This window comes from Melanotaenia boesemani, chromosome 4 (genome assembly GCF_017639745.1).
Source record: "Melanotaenia boesemani isolate fMelBoe1 chromosome 4, fMelBoe1.pri, whole genome shotgun sequence".
NCBI lineage: Eukaryota > Metazoa > Chordata > Actinopteri > Atheriniformes > Melanotaeniidae > Melanotaenia > Melanotaenia boesemani.
Window position 1 is genome coordinate 30,177,948 of NC_055685.1, and position 26,182 is coordinate 30,204,129.

Consider the following 26,182-nt stretch of genomic DNA (forward strand, 5'->3'; position numbering starts at 1 on the left):
GCAGTCAGTTACTGCTAATCAAACTCACTTGAATAAATGATTATCAGGTAGTGTGACCACCTCTATAAATGCAGAAGTTTTGGCAGTTTGCTGCTCTGCAGTATTCAGGAGTATGGTAATACAATGCAAAGGATGAAAGACATTACAAATTATCTATTGATGCAGCCTATCAGTGTGGGAAGGGTTATAAGGCCATTTCCAAACTATTTGAAGTCCATCATTCTACAGCAGGGGTGTCAAACTCCGGTCCTCGAGTGCCGGTATCCTGCAGGTTTTCATTGTTTCCCTGATCTAACACACCTGAATAAAATCAAATGGATCCAAAGGCTTCTTGTCAACGTCTTCACAATAACCCATTAATTTCAATCAGGTGTGTTAGGTCAGGGAAACAATGAAAACCTGCAGAATACCGGCCCTCGATGACCGGAGGTTGACACCCCTGTTCTACAGGGAGAAGAATTATTCACAAGTGGAAAAAATTCAATACAGCTGCCAATTTTGCCTGGAGTGGACATACCAGCAAGTTCAGCTCAACATCAAACCGTGTAATTAACAGAGAAATTGTAAAATAAATAAATAAATAAATAAATAAATAAATAAATAAATAAATAAATAAAAGAACAAATAAAAAATGGCTACATCTCAAACTTTACAGGCCTCAGGTAGTATGTGATTTGTTAAAGGGGCAGCAAGTAAAACAAAACAAAGATCAGTGTCAGAAAAATTACATATATAATTAAAAACTGTGTTTTTACTGGTACCTAATCATTTTAGTAAAATAACTATCATGTTTTTTTTTCCTATGGAATGAGCCGTTTATATATACTTGCTGTGGGTCTACATATAGGGTAACTGCTTAATTTGTGCCACAGTTTTTCTACGGTGTCTCTCAATGGACAAACAACTCTGTTTGTGAAGTGAGAACCCTCTGAGTTTTAACCTTTAACCCCCATTGGCCCTTGTAAGAGCTGAAAAGAAATTGACATAATCACCTACTGTAAAAATAAACCGTTATAAAACAGGACGATGGTCTTTATTTTCAACTGTTGCTTCTAGTTTGTGGTGGAGGGCGCGGTGGTGGAGGGCTGATGATTTGGGCTTGTTTTACTACAGGACTTGAACAGCTTGCAGTAACCAAGTCAACCATGAACACCTCTATAAAGTTTTCTAGAGTCAAATGTGAGGCCATCTGTCCAACAACTAAGGCTGGGCTAAAACTGGATGAAAAATAAAGACCCAGTCAATATTCTGACTTTGGTGCAATCTAAAAAGAGCTGTGTATAAACAAATGCCTGTAACAGTAAAATGACTTTATTGTAAATAAGAGTAGAACAAAACTGCTCCAAAACACTGTCAGACTTATATAGAAAGAGACACATTTAAAAGGTTACTGGAAGTAAAGATGATTCTTTAAACTACTGAATCATGAAGGGAAACTTAATTTTCCATTTAAGTGTTTGTTAATATTTCATTGTTCTTCTAAGTTTACTTACACTTCATTGAAACCCCATAAAGACAATAATTTTTTACATATAACTTTTGACAAAATGTACTTTCTTTTTCTTACAATTATCTTGTCAAACTGCTTTGTGGTTCATTTTATTTCTGTCTTCATGATGTTCAGTAATAAAAGCAGAAGCTGGCCAGACAAACACAGAGATTACAGAGTCATCATCTTTGGAGTTTATAAATTGAAAGGAAGCTAGGACAATGAATGAGAGAAGAAGAGAAGCCTCATACAAAAATGAGCCAAGAACAAAGATTCAAAGACATTAATCTGATCATGTGTTTCCTTCATTGACTCAAATAAAAAATGATTAGAAAAAGAGACAGAGTTTTTATTGTGAACAGGGAATGTAATGAAATCCGAGAAGTGGTGATGTTTAGAACCTGTTCTGGAACATCTCAAAAAGAGATTGTTATGAAGTTTGAGAGATTTTTTTCTAACACCAGCTGAAAGAAACTGAGTAGAGTGCTGCTGATGATCAGAACAAAGTTGATTTTTTATTTGCCTTGAAAGTAGCCTTTTCATATGTGGTTAAAGTTCAGGCACTCAGACCCTGACTACAACACAAAAAAGGTGTTTAAACGTTTGATCAATGGCTCATGTTGTATGTCTTGAGTTGAATAAGTGGCTGAGATCTATAGATAGATCTCATATTCCTTGTGTCTGCACATACCACAGCCATGATTTAAAGCCTCCCAGTGACCTTATCCCCTCTAGTGAGATAAGTTTATCCACACTAACAAAGAGAAAATGCAGGTTTCATTTTTCAGCACATAAAAAACGTCTCAAAACATGTGCATTAGCTTTCAGCATGGTGTGACCCTCCGTAGCAGAACGGCCAGTCCAGCGCTCACTATATGCTCAAACAACACTTCAAAGGCTGTGTGGTCATATGATGACACAACATCAAAAGGACCTTGTGTACGAGTGAACCGACTAAGTGGGCGTGCCAGGCATATACGCACGCTCTGGGTGTGAGACCGACGCCTCACGAGCATCGGTCAACGGTAACAACGATTGGCCCACGGGAATGAGAGGCGGGGGGCGAGACTTCAAATAAACCCTCTCTTTATCCGAAGCTCATGAGAACCTTAACCGAGAGGCAAGAGGTCGACGACGCCGCGCCAAACTTGATTCCACTGCCTTTTACGCGCGAAATGAGGTGCTTTCTGGACAACCTGTTCGCGATTTAGTGGTACGAACGGAAATTGCGCGTGCATTTGGACCAAACGTGAAACCAGACGACCATCTCTTTTGGCACAATGGAGATCTGTAACCTGCGTCTTTTTAGCCCACCGTGCGCGAACAATCGCTTCCAGAGGGTCTTTCAGAGGACTTTCCATCTCTCCATCTACTTTTAAGACATGCTGCGTTTTAATCAGACTTTTTGCACACACGTTTCCCAGTATTAAATAGAAATGCAGCGACGTTGTGTGGTGAGAAGCTCGGCCGGATTATCCGCGTTGCGCTCCTGCCTGCTGCTGCTCTTCATCCACATGAGCGCACCGGTTGAGGCGAGGAGAGTGCGCAGTGGTAGGGCGCAAACTCGGCGGGTGCAGCAGCAACAACAGCAGCAAGCTCCGGTGTACAGGGAGAGAGTGGACGGACCAGAAAGTTTCCCGTTAGATTTTACAGCAGTGGAGAGCAACATGGACAACTTCATGGTACAGATTAAAAATTTGGCGCAATCATTGTATCCGTGCTCTGCGCAAAAGCTGGACCAAGACATGAAGCTGCATTTCTTGAAGAATACATCCGTGACTTGCAATGACGGTTCTCCTGCTGGGTAAGTGCGCTCTTTAAGCTTGGTAAACAGTTTGTGAATAACCTAAAAAATCTGAACGTAAAAGCACATTATTAAATAATTTATAAGGAATTTGTGTTTGGCGTTGATGGCACAGAGACAGCTGCGCTCTGATTAAATAAACATCCAATCGGCCCCTCATTCCCGTGTCACTCCGAAGGGGAACAAAATGATCAAAGGGCCAGATCAGAGAGAGCGCAGAACAGAGACACCACGCGTGCTCCCGATAGATTTTTATGGTCGGACTAATGAACAAAACTTTTACGATATAAAACTATGTGACTAAAACAGACAATCAACTTTTAAAGCACATGAAATTGCAAGTGAATTGGATGACATAAAACAATAATGGACGCTGTGTCTCACTAGTTAAACAGTTGTCCAGAAATCCATCACACTCTTGGAAACAAACTCTGCTTCTCAAGTGATGCGCAAATTATGTATTTGGAATAAGATTTTCTGCATCTATGAGGAATAACCACCAATATTTTGCTGTTAGTGTGCATTAATTACCATGAATAGTGTCTAATCGGTGAAGAAGTTTTGTTCGAATTTTAAAGGTGATAAATGAAGTTTCAGTTCAAGTGTTGGGTTAAATTCATAGATATACCAACAAGGCATTCATTCATGGAGTAATCAGAGCCATGTTTTCCATATCAAGATCAAAGGCTTCATCCATGATGTGGAGCTTGAATTTGAATGCATATGTCTGCATGTATGTTCCCAAATACTTTCCCAGTGATCTCTTGTGTTGTTCTCTTGTAGGTACTACATCAAGGAGTCTAAAGGCAGCAGGAGATGGCTATTGTTCTTGGAAGGTGAGGATGAATGCATGAATAAAACTGCAGAAAGTTCTAGGACTGCAGCTTTAGGAAGTCCATTAACAAGTGTGCTCATTTGTGCTGCAGGTGGATGGTACTGTTTCAACAGACAGACCTGTGACAGCAGGTTTGAGACAATGAGGAGACTAATGAGCTCCACCAAGTGGCTGCAAACCAGAAAAGGTACACCCTCTAGTCTTATGCATCAAAGCCTTACCGGGTTTGTGCAAATTTCACAAGACCTGCACATGCACCCAGAATTTTTGCTATCCTAAGTAGGAGGAAAAAAATCTACTGAATGATGAGATTCATGGAAGTGTTTGTGTTTCCTCTTTAGCTGAGATTGCATTAATATTTAAAAGTCAAACTCTCAGGGAACTCTTTGTTTGTTTATGACTCTGCCTCCACCACTTCCCTCATAACTGACACTGGTGGCCAGTCCAGCAGCCGCAGACCTCTTCAGTGCCTTCAAATATTATTTGCTGACCAAAGCAGAGAAAGTTAATGCCTTCAGTACCGCAAGAGGAACACATTCACAATCACACACAGCAAGGTTCATGAATTCTAACATCAAGCTTTGCTACCCTTGCTAAAGCTTTACGAGTCAGAACACAACCAACATATGGAATCTCATCTCATCTTTCTCATCCATCACAGGAACTGGAATTATGTCTCCACAGCCAGAGGAAAACCCTCACTGGTGGAATGCCAACATGGTGTAAGACCTTGCACTGTTTCTTCTCTTAATAAATCATTCATTCAGGTGTTTTATTTTTCCTTTTTTCTCCTACTTTTTTCACTTTTCCTTAATGAATATACTGTATGATTATGGCTGCAAATAATCTAGGAAATTGACATTTTTGCAAAAAAAAAAAAAAAAAAAAAAGCAAGATCATTGTAACTCTTTTTTAATCCTTTGCCTCAGTGTTTAAATACAGCTGCATTCACAATAAAGCAGTTAAAATGATAGACTTTATATAACTTTCTGTTATCAGAAAATGGAATGAATCTGAAATAGAGACTGAAACACAGCAAATAAGAATTTGTATTCAGCAGACATCACAAGCCAACAACAAACAATGGCTGTGCTGAGATTTCTGTTATAATATCATTTCGTTCCAGATGGATCTTGTGCATTTGCTTTTGCTCCTAACAGCATTGTGGTCTCTGTCTCCTGTAGGTTTATCCCTTACTGCTCAAGCGATGTATGGAGTGGAGCAACCCCAAAAACAGATCCTAGTAAGAAACAATAAATCCGATTAGTCATTGTGTGAGTTTGTGGCTTGTACAGAGGAAATATCTAATTTATTACTTTCTGAGCTTCTGTCTTTAATTTGCTTATTTGTAGCTTTTTGAAGAGTCATATTTTTGTTTTTCACTAGTCTACACACAATTGTCAACAATGACAAAACCAAAACAGGATTGTAGATCGATCAAGACCGGATTGTGCTAAGGCACAGATCTGAGTAAGGAACCTACAATTCCTTTGTGCAGATAACATAACAGAAAGAGAACATTGGACAAAACTGGACTTTATTGGCAAGACAGAAGTCCTTCATCAGTGAAAATCCCACAAATTCCTTCTGAGAATTTCCTAAAAAGAAATAAAAAAAAGCTCCAGAATGACTCTCGTTCCACGTCTCAGTCTTTGCCCCATAATGCTTATTAGTACAGGACTGTTGAGTAAAAGGTGCTACATACAGAGTTAATGTGCATAATATATGTTGTCAGTGTGTGTAAATAACTTCTCCAAATATACTTTCAGCTTGTTATAACAGTTTTTAGCCCTTGCTTTCTGTGTCACACTCCTTCCCTGTCTCAAGTTTTTAGTAAACATACAGTTTAAAAGTGTGCCACATGGCTCAGTGGTAATATTTATGTTCTCAGGTGATTATGCGTTCATGGGCTCTCTGATCATTAAGGAAGTGGTGAATGAGCTGCTGACAAAAGGTCTGCAGAATGCCAAGGTTCTGCTTCTGGCTGGGAGCAGGTCAGTTTAGTTAAAGTGTGTTTTACCCATTTCAGTCATCCAGTTGCTCCCTTTCATCACACTTTTCCTATCACCAGTGCGGGTGGCACAGGAGTCCTGCTGAATGTGGACCATGTTGCAGAGCAGCTGGAGTCACAGGGCTACAAGGGGGTGCAGGTTAGGGGCTTGGCTGACTCTGGATGGTTCCTGGACAACAAACAGTTTAAATTCACTGACTGCCAGGATACCATCAGCTGTGCCCCCACTGAGGCCATCAAGAGGGGCATCAGGTAAGACAAAGAATATAAACTGACCTGAATAGTAAAAAGGATGAGGGAGAGATTTTGAAAAATGATGATACTCTGCAGGTACTGGGGAGGACTGGTGCCAGAAAGCTGCAGACAGGCTCATGTGGGAGAGGAGTGGAACTGTTTCTTTGGATATAAAGTCTACCCAACATTAAAAAGTGAGCTTCTCCACAATGCCAACATAAAAAGTGGCAGAGTCAGAAAATGTTGAGCTACTGAAAGCCTGATCTGTGGGTGTTCCTTTCCACCCTGCAGGCCCAGTGTTTGTGGTGCAGTGGCTTTTTGACGAAGCTCAGCTGACAGTCGATAACATCCACCTGACCGGACAGCCTGTCCACGAGGGTCAGTGGAGATATATACAGAGTCTGGGGCAGGAGCTGAGGACCACACTCCGTGACGTACCGTAAGACTATAAGACACTCACATGTATAACCCAAATAAAATTATTTAAAATTTAATGCTGCTGTGTTTCAATTCACAGCTCGATGTTTGCTCCAGCTTGTCTCTCCCATGAACTCATTACTAGAACGTAAGTAAACTTTTTTTAAAGGATTTTTGGGCTCTATTGGCCTTTAACAGTACCTGGACAAGAAAGAGTCGAAAGAGAGAGGGAGGCAATTTTGAATGCACACTATGGCTGATTCAGCAAAGAGGACATTATCCGAGGAAGAGAGGAAAGAAAGAGCCAACACAGAGAGCCAAACAACCACTCACACTGATTCCTAGGGAGTAGCAGTTTCCTGATAGTTTTTATTTATAGTGTACTCAATGCACATAAATTTAAAAACTGCTGAAGATGAAAGTTGGATGCAAATCAGGAAAATATTAAAAAATAGCTGCTCAATATCTCTACAGTTCTTCATCATCTGCATGCTCCTTCCCTCTGTAGATACTGGATGGATATTCAGGTGAAAGGCACCTCCCTGCCCAGAGCCCTCCACTGCTGGGACCGCAGTCTCCAAGGCAACCTCCACATCAACAGCAGCCATGGCAACCACAGCCACCAAAAACACAAGATGGCTCCTATGAGAGGATGTCCCCAGCATCTGATTGACAGCTGCCCATGGCCACACTGCAACCCCTCCTGCCCAACCATCAGAGACCAGCTGACGGGACAAGAGATGAGCGTGATCCAATTCCTAAAGCACATGGGCTTTGATGTGGAGAAGATGGCTCAACAGCAGGGGATGGACCCCAGAAAGCTGCTGGGCATGCTCAGTAATGGAAGCTGAGCTGCATTTTAAGAAACTGCTGTTATATTGTGTAGAAGCCAGCCTGCATGAGAAACTGAATGTCAGAGGAAGAAAACTCAAGAGACATGCGCTTACATTTACAGACAGGAACTGAGTAACTTGAACTCTAACAAGTGCCTCACCAATTCTGAAGTCACTGCCGAGTCACATACAAACCAGAAGGTTTGAGCCATTTAAATGTATAGCATCAAAATTAGATATACAGATATGTTATTACTCTAAGAAACTGGATACCATGAGTCTTGTATATAAAGTGATATGTACTGAATAATGACGTGCAGGTGAGAGAATCATGATGGTTGTCTACAGCAGTCTTTTAATAGGAAAGCACAAAACTGAAAACAACTCGTTTCTTATGTGGATTTTTCCTTCATGTGAGGAGGACTTTATTTTTGAGGGATTTTGGTAATCTCTGTCAACTCTTTAAAAAATATATATATTTAGAGACCCATTTATGGTGCTGGTGTCTCTATCCACTACCAAATATGCTGCTTTTTCTCTTTTCTTAGAAATAATAATTTAATGGGTAATATTTACTAATAAAATGAATAAAATGTTTGCTTTGTTTTTCAAGTGGTGGTTAAATACTTTATTTTTTTACTGAAAGTATCTAGTATATTGCATTTAACTGTCAACTGATAGTTAACCACAAAGACAACAATGAATTTGACTTTTTTCATTGCGTATTTAAAAAAAAAAAAAGTTTGTTAGCATTGTGTCCATGTTGAGTTTGAGGTTCCAAGTATTTTGTTGTACTGTAGCCCCCACCTTAAGCAATAAAAAAAAATACACATTGATTTACTAAAACATAATTTACTTATAAAACAGTGATAGACATCACTAAAAAATGAGAATAAACAAAAACATTTAGAGTAAAACACACTCAGACCAACATAATCCAAAATTCACGTATGACAACCATGCTAATAAAATATTTGTATTAAAACATAAAAACTGTTTGTTCACAGTTGGTATGAAAGTGCTTGAAACACAGGAATTCAAATCTGTTCCTATCTCACGCTACACAATTCTGCATTTCCTTGTTTTACTTAAGCAGAAACTACATGTATCAATAATTATGTAATGGCCTCTCAATGTCAACATCATTATCACTCTGAGTTCAGGCATTTCATCTATCAAAGTATCTACAAATACTCCAGTCGTTTACATCCAGTTATGATATTATTCCAGTTATTTAGCCACAGGTTGATGATTATTCGGAAGCTCAAAGAACTGTTGTGCTTTGTCTTTTGAAAACTGCTTCCTTAACACGCAGATTCCTAAAGAAGAAAAGAAAGTGGAAGTAAGCAACAGCCATGATGTATATTACACAGACAGGTGGTTTCAAAACAACTCTGGTTTTAAGGGCGAGCAGAAGAGCATCAGGCACGAACCTGACGTGTCAGTCTTTTGGCGGGAGTTCGTTTTCGCTCGTGGATTTGCTGAAGCCGAGTGATCAAGAACTTTTTATCTTCACCCTCCTGAGCAGAGAGAACAAGAAACAGATGAGTCAGGTTAATCAAAAAGCAAAAACATCAGCAGAGGAGGAATTAATCACACAGAAGGACATCTGCCTCCTTAAATGTTATTTTAATAATCATCCCAACTGAAAACAGAGTTGTGCTAGTAGAATTGATGATACTGTACATTTTCTATTTGTTCCTGCAGTAAACTGATGATCTTCCTTTGACCATCAACCACCTGACTATGGAAGTAGATCACTATCCTGAAAAGAAAAGACAAATTAATACATTCAGAGCTTGACAAGACAACATCATCCACAATAATAATGTGGTTCCTAGTACAGTTTCTTGCTTTATGACATCCCTAAACATACCAGCACTAACATCATCTTGCTGTGACAGTGTACATGAGTGAGTACTCACAGAAAGATGCCAGCTCCTATAAACAAGAAAAGAGGGTGTTCCACCAGATAGGTGTGTGCCCTGGCCAACAGGGACAGCTTGGGATTATCCTGCTCCAGTTCTTCCATCCATCGTTTGCCAGCCTGGAACATCGTTTCAAGTTCACGGAACGGGCCGCAGGTTAAAGACGGCTTGACACTGAGGACAGAAAATGCAGGTTTTTGACTGCAGGTGAATCGTGACGGACAATAAACTCAATTCTGATTCTGTGTGTATAGTTAGACTGGCTTGTATGAAAAGTACCAACATTTTGGCATAGTTCACTACCAAATAAATCTCCCTGGTGAAAATGTTATGATAAAGGAATAAAAAAAAAACAAACAAAAAAAAAAAAAACACAATGAGCTAACAGCTAGTCGTCACTGTGGATCATTGATTACACAACATTAAGACACCAAAGGAGCGATGTAAGATGAAACTATTGGCCTCTTTGTGTTAACCCTTTAATGCCTGATGCATCATATCCGATACATGCATTTTCTATTTTACCTCTGGAATACTAACATTATTAAAACATTTCCTTAACTCTTTTTGTACACAATTTCATTTTATAATTGTCTTCTCCCCCCAGTGACTTTATTAATATTCTCTTGTGAAAAGCGGCCCTTAATGATTCTGTAAATTATTATTAAAAAAAAAAGTTCAAAAGTCCAAATTAAAATTTTAAATGCTAAAATATTTCTATTCATGTTTCATAGAACTCATAGTATGTTTCTTTCTATTCATATTTCAGGCTTCATGGAGACAAGAGCCCTTAGTTTAATGCAGTTTTATTTTTCAGGAAAACAATTTTGGGATGTTGCAATACAAATCCCACATTAAAAGCTATATAATAGAATATAAATCCAGGCATGGAGACTTGACTTCCCTGCAAACAGACAAAAGGTGTTTACTAAACGCTTAAAGTGAAATTTCATTCCTTCATTTCCAGGATTTTTACTAAATCACTAGAGTTCAGACTGAACACAGTACTGGGTGAAAGTGTTTATTTATTACAATCTAGGAAAAACAGTTTAAGTGCTCAATCCAAGCAGCGACCACCCACAAAATACCGTCGAGCTACAGAACTTACTAAACCAAATTCAATGATTGGTCATTACATGTTGTCAGAATATGCTGCGGTGTTACAAACAAAAACTGTAACATCAAGTTAAACATGGCAACATCATCTGAGCGTGTGTGAAATTACCTCCACATGGTGTACGTGACACACACAGAGGCACCGAGGAAGGATGGGAAGCAGAGGAGGGTGATGAAAATGGTGGTCATCTGGCTGACTCTGTATGGTTTCCTGGGGGACTGACAGTTCATCATCACACTGCTCTGTGAGGAGAATACACACAGGTTGGGGTCAGAGGTCATCATTTGTATGAGTATGTATGAGAACTACAGATGAGGTTCAAAACAACATGGATTGAATGTTAATACATTAGCCAAGAATGGGATGAAGCTCCAGATAACAAAAAAAGATAGCATTTTAAAGAAAGGACATTCACATACTGAACTGTTCACACAGGATACACATGCTGCACAGTTTATACAACTCATAGTGCATTCCTATAGCACTGGCAGAAACAAAAACAAGCCCAGGGTCAGAAAAAGATATGTTACTGAGGTGGTTTAACAGCTTGAATGTTTCATGAGATTGAACAACATGAAGTTTAAATGTATCTACCTGCTTAATGTAGAAGAGCAGCAAGAGTTTGAGTGTTTGTACTGCAGGTAGGAGTGGACTGAAGAGAACACCCAACCTGGAAAAAAAGAAAATTGTTCTCATCACCAAAAACAGGCACATCTACTGAACTTCACTAAGCAAGACTGTGTGTATATCTCAATACGATGTTTACCAGGCTAAAGTCTGGCCATAGATGAGGTCCAGGACATTTTTGGCGATATCAAACTCTGGTTTCCTCCTCCTCTTCAGGACTTTCTCAGTAAATATCCTGCAGACCGCAGAGGGAGAAACTAAATGACTTATTAAGCCCCTTTTTGACCGTACTGGTTCCAGTGCTGGTTCTTTGACTTTCCACCGCCTAAGCACTGGTTCTCAAAACTGGTTCTAAACAGGCACCATCTTTGCTGGGCCAAAGTGAAGAACCATTCCCCCCCATGGTATTTATAAATATTTAATCAAGCTATTATATGGAAACTGTAAAAATTTAAATGGAAATGCAGTTATTGATAGAAAGACTGACCTCCAAAGCAGCTCTCCAAACAAACTATACAGCAGAGTAAAGATGAAGTCCATGAGTAGGAAACGGTAAAACTCCTCACCAACAAAACTCTCCCAGCACTGAGACAAAAATCAGACAAGAGGTTAGAGTTAGCTATTAAGTCATGAAAGGAAACATATTCCTTGTAGCTACAAGGAGCAGATTGTCTGCTTTGGAAAATAAAGCCTCATCGCTGACATTACCTCCAGGCCAATGCTCTCATATTCATTAGCCACCCGACCCAGCCAGTGGTAGCAGAGGATTGCAAGCACACTCACTTTCAGCAACAAGTTCCTGTAAAACAAGGACAGCAATAAACATTGTTTCTGAATGATCTTAAACACTGGCATCTGAGCTTGAAAACAATAAGGCTTCAGCTTTTACCGGCCGAGAGAGACGTATGTGCGCACAGAGGGAGACTCGTATTCCTCCATCCAGGCTGTAAGATTGAACAGGCCTGGCAACAGCAAGTTGATGAGGGAAACCAGCAGAGGCAGAGCCAGCAGACTGGCTTTTTTTAAGAAGGAATTCTGGGGTGCACCAGGAGTTTGTTTCAGGTTCTGTTGAGGTAAGAAAGAACCACAGACTGGTAAGTTCCTTCTTTTATGACTGGATTCTTTAAACTGTATACTGTGTGCTGCTTTATACGTAAAACGGAACTGAATCTATTGCCATAAGACAGCAAGAGTTCCTTCGTACTACCACTAGGGGTCACCAGCAAAGTAAAGATCTTAAGCACAACTACACTGCTTGTAACCAGGTTAGGATGCAAGAAATCTGATATGGTCAGATAGTAGCAATGGTATGAAGTATACAGGTTAGCCTGCCTGCAAAAGAAAGGAAAACTAACTATTAAGCCTCACCTGGTGGATAAAATCAGAGAAGTAGAAGATAGCTATCACACTGGCAGTAATGCCCGCGATGCAGATTGTCCAAGCCAGGCCATGAACCATCAGTCTCCATAGCTTCTGGCACGCTGTGTTTGTGACATGCTTTTGATCCACTTCTGCCAACAGCTCCTGGAAAAGGTGAAGGTGGGAGAGAAGGAGGTGGGAAAATAATGAGGTAGAAAGAAATTTTTTTTTGAGAAATATGAGGAGCAAAGGGATATTATGAGGGAGGGACAGAGAAAGAGAAAAAGAAGGAAAAGAACGTATCAGCTCATCCCTGTCAGGGAGGTGACAGAGAAAGAAATGAAGAGGAAAGAAGGGTCTGAATGAGAATGTTTGAAAGTACCTTGAGCTGGGTGCAGATATTTTCAGACATCAGTTTTACAGAGTTTTCCCTGATGACCTTGAAGTCCCAGGAGCAGAAGACTTTCTTGGTCAAGATACTGTCAGATTTCTCAATTCTGAAGCTTTGCCCAAACGACTTAGACATGCTGTCGAGAGATTATAGGTAAACATGAATCACATGGTGCAACAGATTTCTGTATAACCAGCTATGCCAGTTTTTTGTTTCATCATTTCTCTTGAAGAAAAAAATAAAACAAAACAAAAACTTACCTGTAAACAAGTATGATACATGTGATGAAAAAGGCCATTCCTATTGTGAAGAAGTATGCTAGTGGCATGTTGTAAGAGAGGTGCTTTGATGTGCAGTTTAGGTTGGTTGAATTGAAGACTGAGATGTTCTGCCCTCCAGCTTTATCCCTGGAGCTTCTATTCAGTGTGTAGTTGGAGTAGTACCCGTAATACATCAACGTGTCAGAGAAATAGCCCTGAGACAGAAACAAGTGGTACAGACAACAGATTGTACTTTACTTTTATGCCATGTTTATTAGTTTGTGATAACACTGTTAAAATCTTTGTTAAGGGAGATAAGCAAAATCAGAATTTAGAAAAGCAAACAAAAATTAATATTTGCTTCACAGACCACTTCATCATATCTAGTTTGGATCACAATCTTTAAATAGATAATTATTGAACCTTTCTACATGTAAAGACTTGAAAACCTTCTAAAGATGGGTTTAAAGACATAAAAATAAAATATACACAAATCAAAACCCTCCACATTTGAAAAGCTTAGAATTTCTGAATACACATATATGTCATTATACCAATCAGGTACACGGCACCTGCTTCATTGTGACATGACCGCCCTCGTAATACGTATGTATGTGAATCTGAGCGGGCAGTAGCTGTATTGGCATTCATCAAAATTTCTTGACATTTTCTAGTTTCTCTTGTGTTTCTTTGATGAATCTGCCATGGTGCACATTCATGTGGCACGGTGTATAAAGCAAAACTTGGTTATAAAATGATGCAATGTCCCAGAGGAAAAAGTTACGAAGTTTGGTTTCTTGGGATGCTGCTGGACAGTGACAGCTCCAGGAATGTAAATAATAAATGTCATTGTGCCATCAAAACACATATTTTTAAGGTCAGAAAGTTACATAGCTCTACTTTAATGAGCCATTCATTTTAGGCCAGCCGTGTTTAAGTCCAGAAATATTTAAAACATCCAGGACAGCAGGTCTGAGGACCAATATTAATAAACACTACTTTAAGGTAAGAACATTGTTCGTCTCTTTACTTACTTTAGTGTCACGGTTCGATATTTTTTCGATACAAAAAGAATCAATTTTAATGCCTTTTTAAACTTGTAATTTATTGAAGTTAATGACAAATATTTGTTTAAACTCAAAATTACAGTTTTTAAATTAAATGTTGGTGAAACAGCAAATTAATAAATTAAGTAAAAGTTTCTGATGGAGAAATCACCCATCTTCTGTAGAAAACATATTAATAATTAATAATAATATTATTAAATAATAATTAATAATATTAATGAATTTACAAATAAATAGCACTCTTTTTCATCTGCCATTCCGGATCAATATAATGTGCGGTGACGGTCAGGTAGTTCTGTGTAGCTCTTGACGTCCAGGCGTCTGAAGTCAGCGCAACAGCGGGTGCTGCTGACACCACCCTCTCTAATTTGGCTTTTTTCTCGTTGTACAAAGCAGGAACTGCGGTATCGTTAAATCAGGTTTGTGAAGGAATCTTGTAACGGGGCTCAGCCACTCGTAGCATGTCCTGAAACCCGGTGTTGTCTACAACAGAAAAGGGTCACATGTCGACGGCAATAAGAGTATCAATCGCCCGGTCGATTTCTTTTGCCGTCTTTGTATCATGAGCGAATGGCTGTCTAAATGACTCGGGTAAAGTTTGTAGCATGAGTGTTTGCTGTTTTTGTCTGGTTTGTCTTTACACAGAGGTGATGTCAGTGTAAATGTACAATCATATTTGTTATGTTCCCACCAATGTAGTTAAGTGTTATGTGGCACTTCCAAAACACTGTTGTCCACGACGTGCTTACCATCACGGTCATACTTAACATGAAAACCAAATGCCAGATCTGAATAATGGTGGAGGAGCTTAGATTTCAGGTAGAGTTGAGGCAGCAGCCATGTAAGCTAACTTCTCATTGCTTGTCCCACTAGCTTGAGTGAACGCCTGTGAGAGGCGCTCACTGGATTGGCGCTCGACAATGCAGCCTAAGCGGAGTAGTTGACACAGATCCCATCATCTGAAGACAAGTATATATATATATATATATATATATTTATTCAAGTGGTCCACCTATATCTTTAATTATTGCATCTGTTGGTATAATTCTACTACATTTATGTAATGACGCAATAACAAAGTCTTCTCCACTGCATCCAGAAGTTTCTTAGTGGGTTTAAACTCTTGACACCTGGTGTTACAAATTTGTGACAAACCACTTCTGGCCTTTATTTTATTTCTTTTTAACTAATTTATATCATCTATGCATTTGCTTTTATTCATTCATATTCATGTACTTATTTTCAAGTTATTTGTTTATTTGTCTTTACTTGTCAATTGTTATTAAGTTATTTAATTTTTGATGACATTTTATTTAATTCCTCTCTTTTAATTATTTTCTGCATTTATTTTGTTTTTTAATAATTGTAAATAAATTCAGGCATAGAGGGGTAAATGTCTGGACTCTGTAGTAGCCAAACCAAGAACACAATGCTTCCGTCACAGTTTCCATCCAATGGATCCTGTTACTGTTTTATTGGAATTGCCTGTTATGCATTTTTTAAGTTTTTCTTTTACTGTTTGTTGTTGGGGTTTTTTCCAATAACGTCTCAGTGATAGGTGGTTTTGTTAAGGATACACAGCTGTTTACTCCTTGGTGCAGACCAATAATGTGACTGACTTTCGGTTAAATAATTCTGCCAAAAGATCCCCACAAGGTCACATACTGGAACTTTAAAGATGGCTGTATCATTGGAAACTCAACAACATGGGCTTAACTGAACACATCAAGCATGTGATAAGTGTTTCCTCAAAACTGAAGCCAGACTGCATTTGAGGAGGTGTTACAAAAACATAACACAACAGAACACAGCTTACCGCTCCGGTGAGGAGCTCCAACCCCGAAAAGGAACGTGTTTTTACAAGCAGCTCTGGAGGATGCATGGCCTGAGGCAACACCAAGAACGCACCCATGACCAAGAATAGGAAGACATTTAAAAAGAGAAGTTTCTTGAGGAACAAGAAGTATGACAGGACTCCACTGCCGAAACGCCCGCTCACTCTCTTGAGTGTCACCTGCCACAACTGGAGGGAGTGCAGGAAGGACAACCAGCTGTACCAAGTATGTCTCACAGCCTGGGAAGACATAACACAGAAGATCAGCCTTAGAAATAAAAAAATAATAAAATTAAATAAAAAAAAGGCAAAACGCTGATTGCATTACTGTATGTGTAAGTTTGTGTGTATATCTTTAAACACCCCCTTTATCACTTGATAAAACTGATGAGGATTCACATAATGTTCATAGCACACATCACACTCCCAGAACACCTTCAGTACACACCAACAATGTCAAAGGAACAGGGACAACTATGGGGACATTCAGTTTAGACAGACAAGAAAAATCTAGTCAACTATCTACCACCTTAGACAACATGGTTACACCAAGTATACTATTAATATACTACTATTATAACAAAACAAATGTGAAACCTGTCTGGGATTTGTTTCAATAATTCTACTGATTCTGTAGTGAACTTTTTTCTTTTTGTTATCCATGTTTCAAAGCACCAAAATCATTTAATTACATAAGAGTGCAGCAGAAAGCTCATATAGTCTACCTAATATATCATTACCATCTTAGCTCAGCATATTTGTACACTGTAAACACACATCGTACAAATACCAACACTCCTCTAAAGCATTTTTTAAGCTTTACTTTTTGCTTGAGTGCTGAACAAAACACACAAAAGAAATTCTATCCAATGACGGCTCACTGATGTCTCTAAAGTTGTGTTTTCATGGTGTCACAATTCAGTGACATTGAGCAGCATAACCAGAATACAATGCACTATTATAGACGTGGCAGGGATGTTGAAGGGTGGAGTTGACAGGATCATGGGGCTCATGGGCAACCAACCAAAGACAGGCAGAAAGGGAATGTTCTGTTTCTAGAGATGGCGCTAAGTTGACATGCAGTCTTGGTAATTACAGACTCTAAAAACAGTCAGGAATGCAGAAACAGTACGCCTCATTTTACGGTTTTGCTATGGATAAAAACTTCTATCTATCTTCTATCTATCTACACAACTGCTATGTGATTTATTTGTTCAAACATTTTAAAAATACTCACAAATTCAGATTTTAGCTGTGCAAGTACTAACATTGAATTTAATAAGATCTTAAATTTACATGGTCTTGTATTTTGAGACATTTTGGCCTTTATTCACACCTTAAAAATATGACAAATTCAACAAAAAAGTAGAAAATAAATATGTTGCATGTGGCTGAAGTGACTTACTATGATGATGTAATATTTGAGTTGATAGCAACAGGAAAGCTTTCTGTCCAAATCTGTTTGTTTTTCCTTTTCTATTGCTGATCTCCTATATTGGTAAACAAGAAGTAAAATTCAGACGGATTAACAAAATGAATCCAAACAGGAAGGATAACAGCAAGAAAAATATTTACCTGAGGTCACGCTTCTCAGCCACACTCAGAGGCATCTCTTGAAGCATCCTCATTCTGTCACCCGCAGACAGGTTCTGCAGGTTGTTCACCAAGCGATCCCTCTTACACACTGCAATGTACCCAACAGTGATATTTATATTACAAACTAGATTTTTTATAATTTCTTATGTGTGTCTAAACAGCCTGTGCTGATCTCTGTCCTTACGTCCTGTGTCTTCCCCGTCAGTAGCATCTGCCACCATGCCGTAGCCTCGTATGCTCGGTCTGGCAGAGTGAGAGAAGTCTCTGATAGCTGGTCTGCTTTGCCTGCGTCTCCGAAGTTGCATGGTTCTGTTGTAGTACTGAGAGATGATGGCCCCTCTGCTGCGCCCTGACAGAGAAACAGCATCAGACCCAATTAAATCGTAACAGACTTAATGAGCACTATATCACAGAACATCATTTATTAAGCTGTCCTTTGATTCATCCATCCATCTATTCCTGGTTATTCCAGTACAGGGTTGCAGATGGACTAGAGTCTATCCGACTCCCACAAGTTCTAACATGGGATTTCACAAGATACAGGATATACACTAAGATAAACAATGGAATTTGAATCATTACTACCATTAGGTTTCCAACTCTTAAACCAAAAACAATAAATAAACAATACATAAATACAAAAACAATAAATAAAGCATGTACCAAGATAATCATCATCATCATCACAACAAGCATGCTGAAGCACCTGACCTGTCACAGACAGGAAGATGACAAACTGTTTCCTCATGAAACCACTTGGTTGCAACATGCACTTTTTTTCTTTAAGGGCTCAGCATGTGCGTGGTGGCACATGCCACCATATGAATTTCATTTTTCAGTGCAATAGGCTATGCCAATAGCCTGTTTCTTTACTTGTTAAGTGTGGTACTACTCAACTCAGCTAAAACAGCTCTTACTTGGATGGTTAAACTGATAAATTTTAAAATAGAGGTGTGCTATATCACCTTCTAAAATAAGCTCTGTCACAACAGTTCAACTGAGAAGTTAGCTGAAAAGTTTATTCTCAACCATCAGCAGCTTTCACCCTTGTCACTAGCAATATCTTCATCAATTTGTTGTTCTTTCTGGGAAGAAATATCTGCAAAAACCCTCAAACAAACTCTTTGGCTAAGAATGCACTAATTTAGACTGATTATATATTTGAATAAATAAACATTGACTTTTGGTTTATTTATTCAATACTTACCAATGGTGCGACTGGGCATGGAGGAAAGGATCTTCAAGGTGGCTGAAGACCAGCGTTCAGCAATGAGGGGGTCATCTGGTCTTTCATTGCCCTCAAATTCATTGTCACTTTGCTCCCTATAAGGCCTCCTAAATTCATGTGGAGGGCTTGACAAATAGGCCACATTGTCTGTTGAAAAATACACAACACATAAAAATATTTCCATTTAAAATGGTCATTTTCATTTAGAGTTAGGCGTTTACAAGGTCATTTTTAAACTTTTTAAAGAGGATCTAATTTTTATTCTGAAATAAAAAGTAACTCGTAAATGTGGCCTGTGTGAAGCTATCATGTCAATATGGAGCAAAATCACTGAGGAATGCTTCCAACATCTTGCTGAATCTTTCCAAAGGGAAGAGCGGAAAAAGAGTTGATATTTTTACTCCCTGGAGAGATCCCAAAGAAGAGATTGTGTGAAAAACAAATGCTGAATTAACCACTGTTAGGAGGCACCTCAGTAAGATGATCTGCCAAAGATCACTAGAGGGGCTTGAAGCAGCTCTTCATCACTGCTTACAATATCTACTATTTTCTTGGATTTTGCTATCTTTATGTCTTCTCTGTCTTTTATGTAACCGCACCATATAAAGCAGCCTAGGTGTTTAGAAAGTTGCTATCCAAATCAAATATTTTCATCATCATCTTCATCATCATTATTAATATTATTATTATTATGATGAAGGCAAACGAGGGTCCAACCCAGCACTTGCAATGTGTACCTGAAAAAGTGGCCTGTGGGCGTACTGACATTAACTGGCTTGTATAGACATTCACTTAATTTCTTCTCATGCAGAGACCGTGTTTACTGAAACGGTGTACCTCGACCCTCCTCATCCAGCTCTTTCTGCAGCTGCTGCAGCTCAATAGCCTCATGCAGTCCTTCATTCTGACTCTGTTCTGCGATCAGCTGGTGGAACATGTCCTGAACGCCTTCCTCATCTGCTGGGCTCCTAACAGCGGGGCACATGCGCAAGAGGATAGATTAAAAGGCAGGAGTACAGGCTTGATCTGAATCTATGTTTCACCATTTAGAGTTCTCTAAGAACTTGTGGAAACTGACTGTACTATAGACAAAGCACAGCAACTTTCTGAGTTAGTGACCAATAGTAAAATGAGAAGAAACTGAGGCCCAGGTGGTGTTTGTATTATCCTTTTCATGTACTATTTAGATGAACTATAATTTAAAGTCAACAAGACTCATTGTTTCTATCTTGTTATAGCAAAAAAGTAAAAATATAAAATGAATAGAGACAAAGTATCCAGTTCTGTTAGATTTCTAAGCAGATGGCACATGAGGCAAAACAAACAGATTCAACCAAACATGAACCAATTCTATGAAGACAATGAGCTGGAGATTGGCAGCTGGTCACATGGCAAAAAAAGAAAAACACACATGAAAGCGCTGGGACAAAGAGCATTATATTCTGCCTTCCACTTTAATCTTCCCACTCTCACAACCTTCATGTTATGTACAATAACCTGCAGCTTACATGAAAAAAAACATTACAAATTAAAAAAAAAACAACATGATAAGACTTACTCTACACCAGCTTCAATGAGGGGGTGGTGTAGGTCAAAGTTAACATTTTGAGCCATTCTTCCTGTTCCTCGAACTGCCCAGCTGTCAGCCTCACTGTTGACCAATTACAGAGGGATCACACCCTTATCTGCTCAGACTTGTCCTCCACTCCCAACATGGTGTTTATTCCACTACCTGAAAGAGGTGGGGGAAAAGCAGGAGAGGTGGGGCAATGAGCGTGTTAGAAGTAAGGAAAAATATTCCAGCACACTCCCTTGGAATTTGTACACTCGTGTTACGGCGTGTCCTGAACTGTTGCAAATCTAGGAAACAAAAAACCGAAATGTGAATATATGACGACTGGCTGGTTTTCCAGTCTTGGGTCAGACTTAAAATATGAATTAATTTGTAACCCAAGTATGCAGAAGCTTAAATAAAAAAAAATGAACTGTTCATTTACAGATTTGCATATTATCCTGCATGCTTCATATATTCATTTGACTTCACAGTAAGCATGAGGGGACAATGACTCATGAAAGATTTAGTCACTTTACCCAGATTTATGACAGCTCTTTTGTTACAGGGACTGCGGTCAGGGTCAGATGGCACACAGTGTCGCCAGTGGAGAGACAGAATGATGCATTGTCAGACCAAAACTGTGGTCTGACAATGCAAGACTGAGAGAACACGTGTTGTGTTCTTGTCAGTTTTAATAAATGCTTGTTTATGTACATCAACTTCATATAAAGTCCTATCGATGATCCAAAGAGGACGTTTCCTGGTGCTTGAATACATAACCACAGGTGAATCCATGAATTCAGAGCAACTTTAGAGATTAATAAAAACCTTTTTGCAAATTCTTTTGAACAATGCTTTGAAAACAGAAACCCTATGAATAACCCACAACAAACAGACATAAAATCTGTTCTTTGGACATTGTACTTGACAATAAAAACGGATGACATGACAATACAAACAAATCTCACTGTCAGGAAGTGCAAAACAAATATCAGGAAACGTTTAGCATATTGCTACCAGTATTAGGAAGAAAAGGAAACTTTTTTTTAAATTAACTGATTACTTTTTAGGTTTCAGGGCTAATGAAGTGCATGTGCTATTAATCCAAATTCCTAAAATTTAAGAGATTTTCTCCCCACCCATATAGATTCTGTTAACACTCTTTAATATCAGTGGGTTTACATGATTATGGCAGGTAATAAAATTAATGTAAAAGTAAAGTGTTGTTTTTCTTTTTTTTAAGTAAGACTTTGTGTCAGGATGTTATGCCATATTGCTCTGCATCTTAAGCTTAAACAGCTTATGATTTAATTTGACAAAAATTACTAATTAAAACTATTAATAACTATTAATAAACTATTCTCTTTTTTTTGCACTGCAAGCAGGTTGCAATACAGATTGAATACTTCTGTGTAATGATTTAAAATAGCTTTAAAGTATACAGAATAATAATAAAAGTAAGCCTTTTAATACAAACACTCATTGAACAATATGGAGCTGACGTACTTCTCAAATATGGAAAACTGGTCAAACAACACAGCAGATGACAGTATCTGTCTCTGCGAAGTTCCTGTGATTTCAGTTGTCTGAGCCACTTCCTGTTTACATACACAAACAGCAGAGACAGTAGCTCCAAACAGTACGGGTGACTGAACTCTGACCACCCGGTATTTTCCTTGTGAAAACATCCGATCAGCTTGAGAACCTGTTTGAGTTTTAATATTTCTGACAACAGCTTCTGCAGAGATGTGCTATGTGATTATACGGATACACAGTAACAAGGTTAGATTCACCATACACAGAATTTCTTAGTGCACACAGGGACGATTTTAGAAAGTACCTACAGTTGAGAAATCTGTTGAAACAGGCTCTTGGTTTGGTCTTGAAAGCCCCACATAATGGGACCTTTCCTGAATTAGTCCTGAGACTTTTTTTAGGCAATTTGGGATTTGGGAAAGTGACATGAGGCTGTCATTCACAGAGACACTCCAGAATAGATGGATTCAATTCAACATTCTTAACAGAGTTTATTGGATTCCATTCAAGGCTGAACAGAGTTCGCCCTGGCAGACAGCTCACAGTGATGGAGCTGCCATGTTGAAAGTAGCACCTTATGTTCTGGAACTGCTCTAAAATTCAGCTGTTTTGGTTGACTACACACTTAAGTCAAAACAATTATGGGTTGGAGTATCCCTTTTACTCCTAATATGTTTTCTCTGGGTGACCCTGCTGCATTAGATCATCTGTCCCCACCACTCACTGAATGGACTCAGGCTGCACTTATGCTGGGATGGAAACTTGTTAAAGAACTGAGGCCCTCCTCTTCACCATCACCTTCACTTTGGTACTTCTCCCATGGGCAGTTGGCTGCCCTCGAACATCTAACCTACAGGCTCCATGATGAAGTGGAGTACAACTTAAAATGGGGTCAATATCACTCACATCAAGTTACTGGCTCATGAAAGCTCCCATGAACTGAGTGAAACACACAGCCCAGTTTTCATGTCAAAGTACAGTGTGTATGTAGTATGAGTTTCTGACAATTGTGATCACCATTCTGTAATGTTGTTGATTTCACTGTTATTTGTCAGTCTGTAGAAAACAAAAATGTTAATAACAAAAAGCAACAAAAAAAAGTTTTCCTGCACAGATGACACATTTTTAATGGGAGTGCTCTGTGTACCGGTAAAGTGTACTACCTGCGCTAACTACATGCTAGAGATGGGATTTATGGCTCTTTGAAGGGAGCCGGATCTTGAGGAGCCGTTCCTTTTAAAGAGCCATTCAAAAGACTGGCTCGTTCTCACAATATCTTACAAAATTTCACAATATATAAGAAGGACAAACAATGAAAATATGTACCTATATGAAATCTACTATACAAGTGTAAAAAATTATAGGAAAAATATAGATAAAAAAGGATAAACCTGAGCAGTCAGTGCAAATTCTAGTAAATGTTTTGGATAGAACTCACAGTATTTGTTTCCAAACAATACTCTCTGCCCATAGATGCTTCACATGAATGGAGCGTGTTGGACATCAGGCGTATATGATGTCACATGTTATTTTATTTTCATTTGACTCAACTGTGCTACTTCTTATTTACTTATTTATTTATTTATTCATTCAGTCAGTCTTAGCTGGAAAGGGGGGGTGGGGGTGGGGGGGGGGGGGGATTGGGCTTGGCGTGTGTGTGTGTATACGTGTGACTGTGTGAAAGATTTCATTGAGTGTTTTTATTCTTATGTTTTTAATCATGTAAAGAACTTTGTTTTGCCTATGGCATGAAAGCGCTTTATAAATAAAGTTTGATTTGATTTGATGAAGGCAGTGTCAAAAATTTGTATAAATAAAGAATGGCTCGCAAATGAACGGCGCACAGCTGTGAATCGATTCCCATCGTTCATTTAAAAGAGCCGTTCAAAAGAATCGATTCGTTCATGAACGTCACATCTCTACTACATGCAACAAGTACAGAGGTTAATCCATAAATATGCCAGAATATGCAGAAAAATACTGCAAGACAGAAATCTTTTGCTTCAGGTGGAGATATTTCATATTTTGGCTCTGAAAAATACGATCAGTGCAGTGTATTTGAAGCAGGGTGCAGCCCCAAAAATAACTGAATATTCTGACAAAATTACTAAAAGAAATGTTCCTCTATCCTATTACTCTATCAACCTGAATGACTATTGTTTGCTTGTTCTTTCCAGGCCCTGTTACAACAATCTACAGCACACATATGTTTTCTGTTTCCCTCTCTCAGACATACTTTTGTCGTTACACCATGTTTCCAGGATCACATTACACTTTCCTCATGTGTTCATTTCCAATAATCTATTATTCTGATCTTTCTTGTGCAACTTAAATGCTTGTAGTTTATAACTTTTATGGCAGAGTCTAACACACAATGGACTTATGCATAATAACTAGACTAGTTTCTTACAATGAATTGAGAATTTAGTCTTACTGTATTTCCTTTTTATGTTTATGTTATTAAAAAGATTAAGAAGTCCTTAGTGACTACATCCAAGGAAGGATGTTGTGGGACAAAAACTTAAAAAACAGCTTGCCACAGGGTTAAAGTTGAGCTGCTGTACTGCCAAAGAAAATGTTGTGGAGGCAATGTGGGGGAAAAGAACTCGGATCAGTTCAATGCAAGTTTAAGTTGGGTTAAAGAAAGATAGATATAAACTACAGCCTATAAATCAAACACTTATGGACACACAAAAATTGGTAGATACTTTCCGGCTGAAACAAAAGCCAACTATCAGTAGATATAAGAATAAAGCATGCTGTAATCATAAAGAAGAGGGAGGGACGTGGAGTAATCTGTCCATTGTGACATTCTCTCAGCAGCTGGAAGGCAATAAGTTCCCACTGTGCATTAAAAAAATGCAGCAGCTGGGAAGGACAAAGCTTCAGTCAACACGGCAACAGGGAAACTTGCATTTCAATACTCTGAAGTCTAGGTTTGTGTTACTGGGAGGAAAATGTAGAGGGATAATGGAAATCTGTACTTCTGTGTTTGAGGAAACAAGAAAGGGGAGCTGAGAAAATGGTAACAGGAGAGACGATTGCTGACCATAGAGAATTTCTGCATGAGATGCTGCCTGGCATGCTGACAAACACAATCACATCGCCTCTGCATTCATACTGAAGCACCTGATACCAGAATGGACATAAAATTATAGGTTTCCTTATGACTACTTCCCAGATGTTGTAAACACAGATGTGTAAAGAAATATAAATAAGTAAAATGAAAATTAGAAACTATTATATCCAAATGTTAAAAGGGGACACAACATGACTCCTGCAGCGACATGAACCTGCCTCACACCAGGAAAGTTCACCCACCAGATAGTGAAATCTGTGTTGCATCTCTGCCTAATACGACCCTAACCTAAAAAGACAAAGGGAAAATTCGCACAGTCTGTCCTTTAAACATCGACTTCTCTCGGGCACCTTTTTCTTTTTTGTTGTTGTGGACTAGCTAAAACGGTAAGTAACGATCAATGAAAAGCAGCAAGCGAATCTGTTAGTAAGTTTCAATAAACTGACCAAAGTTTATCTTTACCACAATTTTGAGGGTCTACAAATGAAAAGCTGTTCAAATAAAGCGAAACGACAGTTAAACTTGTAAATGATTGTCAACTCACCCGCTCGGCTACTCGACAAACCTGTTGAGTCGGACTCTTTTCTTGCAAGTTGCAAGTCAGTGAAAATCCTGACTGCAAGCTCAACAGACACCACCGGACAAACCATTGACTGTTTTCTTTCTAAACATTTATGATTAAAGCAAAAGGTTAAACACGTCTTACATAGAAAAATCCCCAGTTAACTGTTTATTATATGTTACAGTTTACAAATGCATCTATTTTCTACTTAATATGAAGTTCCTTTAATATCCTGAAAGGCACCCCCGCACAGGCCCTGTTGGTTCAGTCCAGTTCAGTCTTACCGGTATTTGCTCAAACGATGTAATATCACACAAAGAATTCAATTTAATTCAATTCTTTTATTTCAGACTTACAGTTTGGTACATACAAAAATAAACATCAAAACAAAACAGAAAGAAAAAAGAGACAATACAGAGA

General features: G+C 38.7%; 2 protein-coding genes across 4 annotated transcripts; one reads left to right on the plus strand and one right to left on the minus strand.

Moving 5' to 3' along the window:
• The first annotated feature begins 2,605 nt into the window (after positions 1-2,605).
• notum1b (notum, palmitoleoyl-protein carboxylesterase b) lies at positions 2,606-8,371 on the plus strand. The gene is made up of 11 exons (XM_041983939.1): positions 2,606-3,293; positions 4,077-4,129; positions 4,220-4,315; positions 4,790-4,850; positions 5,313-5,371; positions 6,020-6,122; positions 6,200-6,391; positions 6,470-6,567; positions 6,665-6,812; positions 6,891-6,938; positions 7,299-8,371. The coding sequence occupies exons 1-11, from the start codon at positions 2,926-2,928 to the stop codon at positions 7,639-7,641; spliced, it is 1,569 nt and encodes a 522-aa protein (XP_041839873.1). The 5' UTR covers positions 2,606-2,925; the 3' UTR covers positions 7,642-8,371.
• An 88-nt stretch (positions 8,372-8,459) lies between these two features.
• On the minus strand, positions 8,460-25,860 carry tmc6b (transmembrane channel-like 6b). 3 transcript variants are annotated; one of them, XM_041983927.1, is made up of 22 exons: positions 25,745-25,860; positions 20,589-20,762; positions 19,868-19,998; positions 19,010-19,177; positions 17,987-18,151; positions 17,782-17,890; positions 17,612-17,696; positions 16,189-16,446; positions 13,306-13,520; positions 13,037-13,181; positions 12,664-12,819; positions 12,185-12,363; positions 12,004-12,094; positions 11,783-11,880; positions 11,435-11,530; positions 11,263-11,338; positions 10,777-10,910; positions 9,549-9,725; positions 9,310-9,388; positions 9,057-9,143; positions 8,920-8,942; positions 8,460-8,886 (listed from the first exon to the last, which is right to left on the minus strand). In XM_041983927.1, exons 2-21 carry the CDS (start codon positions 20,642-20,644, stop codon positions 8,928-8,930), a joined length of 2,520 nt encoding a protein of 839 aa, XP_041839861.1. In that variant the 5' UTR covers positions 20,645-20,762; positions 25,745-25,860; the 3' UTR covers positions 8,460-8,886; positions 8,920-8,927. The 3 variants fall into 3 exon arrangements, with proteins under 3 accessions (XP_041839861.1, XP_041839862.1, XP_041839860.1); XM_041983928.1 differs by having other exon boundaries at positions 8,460-8,942; positions 12,185-12,360; XM_041983926.1 differs by having other exon boundaries at positions 8,460-8,942.
• Positions 25,861-26,182: the final 322 nt, after the last annotated feature.

Bases quoted from the DNA above. Each gene is read 5' to 3' on its own strand.
- tmc6b (XM_041983927.1), bottom strand. From the start codon at position 20,644: ATGGCTCAAAATGTTAACTTTGACCTACACCACCCCCTCATTGAAGCT. The intron at 12,095-12,184 runs GTAAAAGCTGAA...CTTGTTTTACAG, and splicing joins ACATACGTCTCTCTCGGCCG to GAACTTGTTGCTGAAAGTGA. The intron at 9,726-10,776 runs GTAATTTCACAC...TTCTGTCCTCAG, and splicing joins GTCACGTACACCATGTGGAG to TGTCAAGCCGTCTTTAACCT.
- notum1b (XM_041983939.1), top strand. From the start codon at position 2,926: ATGCAGCGACGTTGTGTGGTGAGAAGCTCGGCCGGATTATCCGCGTTG. The intron at 4,130-4,219 runs GTGAGGATGAAT...TTTGTGCTGCAG, and splicing joins ATGGCTATTGTTCTTGGAAG to GTGGATGGTACTGTTTCAAC. The intron at 4,316-4,789 runs GTACACCCTCTA...CATCCATCACAG, and splicing joins GTGGCTGCAAACCAGAAAAG to GAACTGGAATTATGTCTCCA.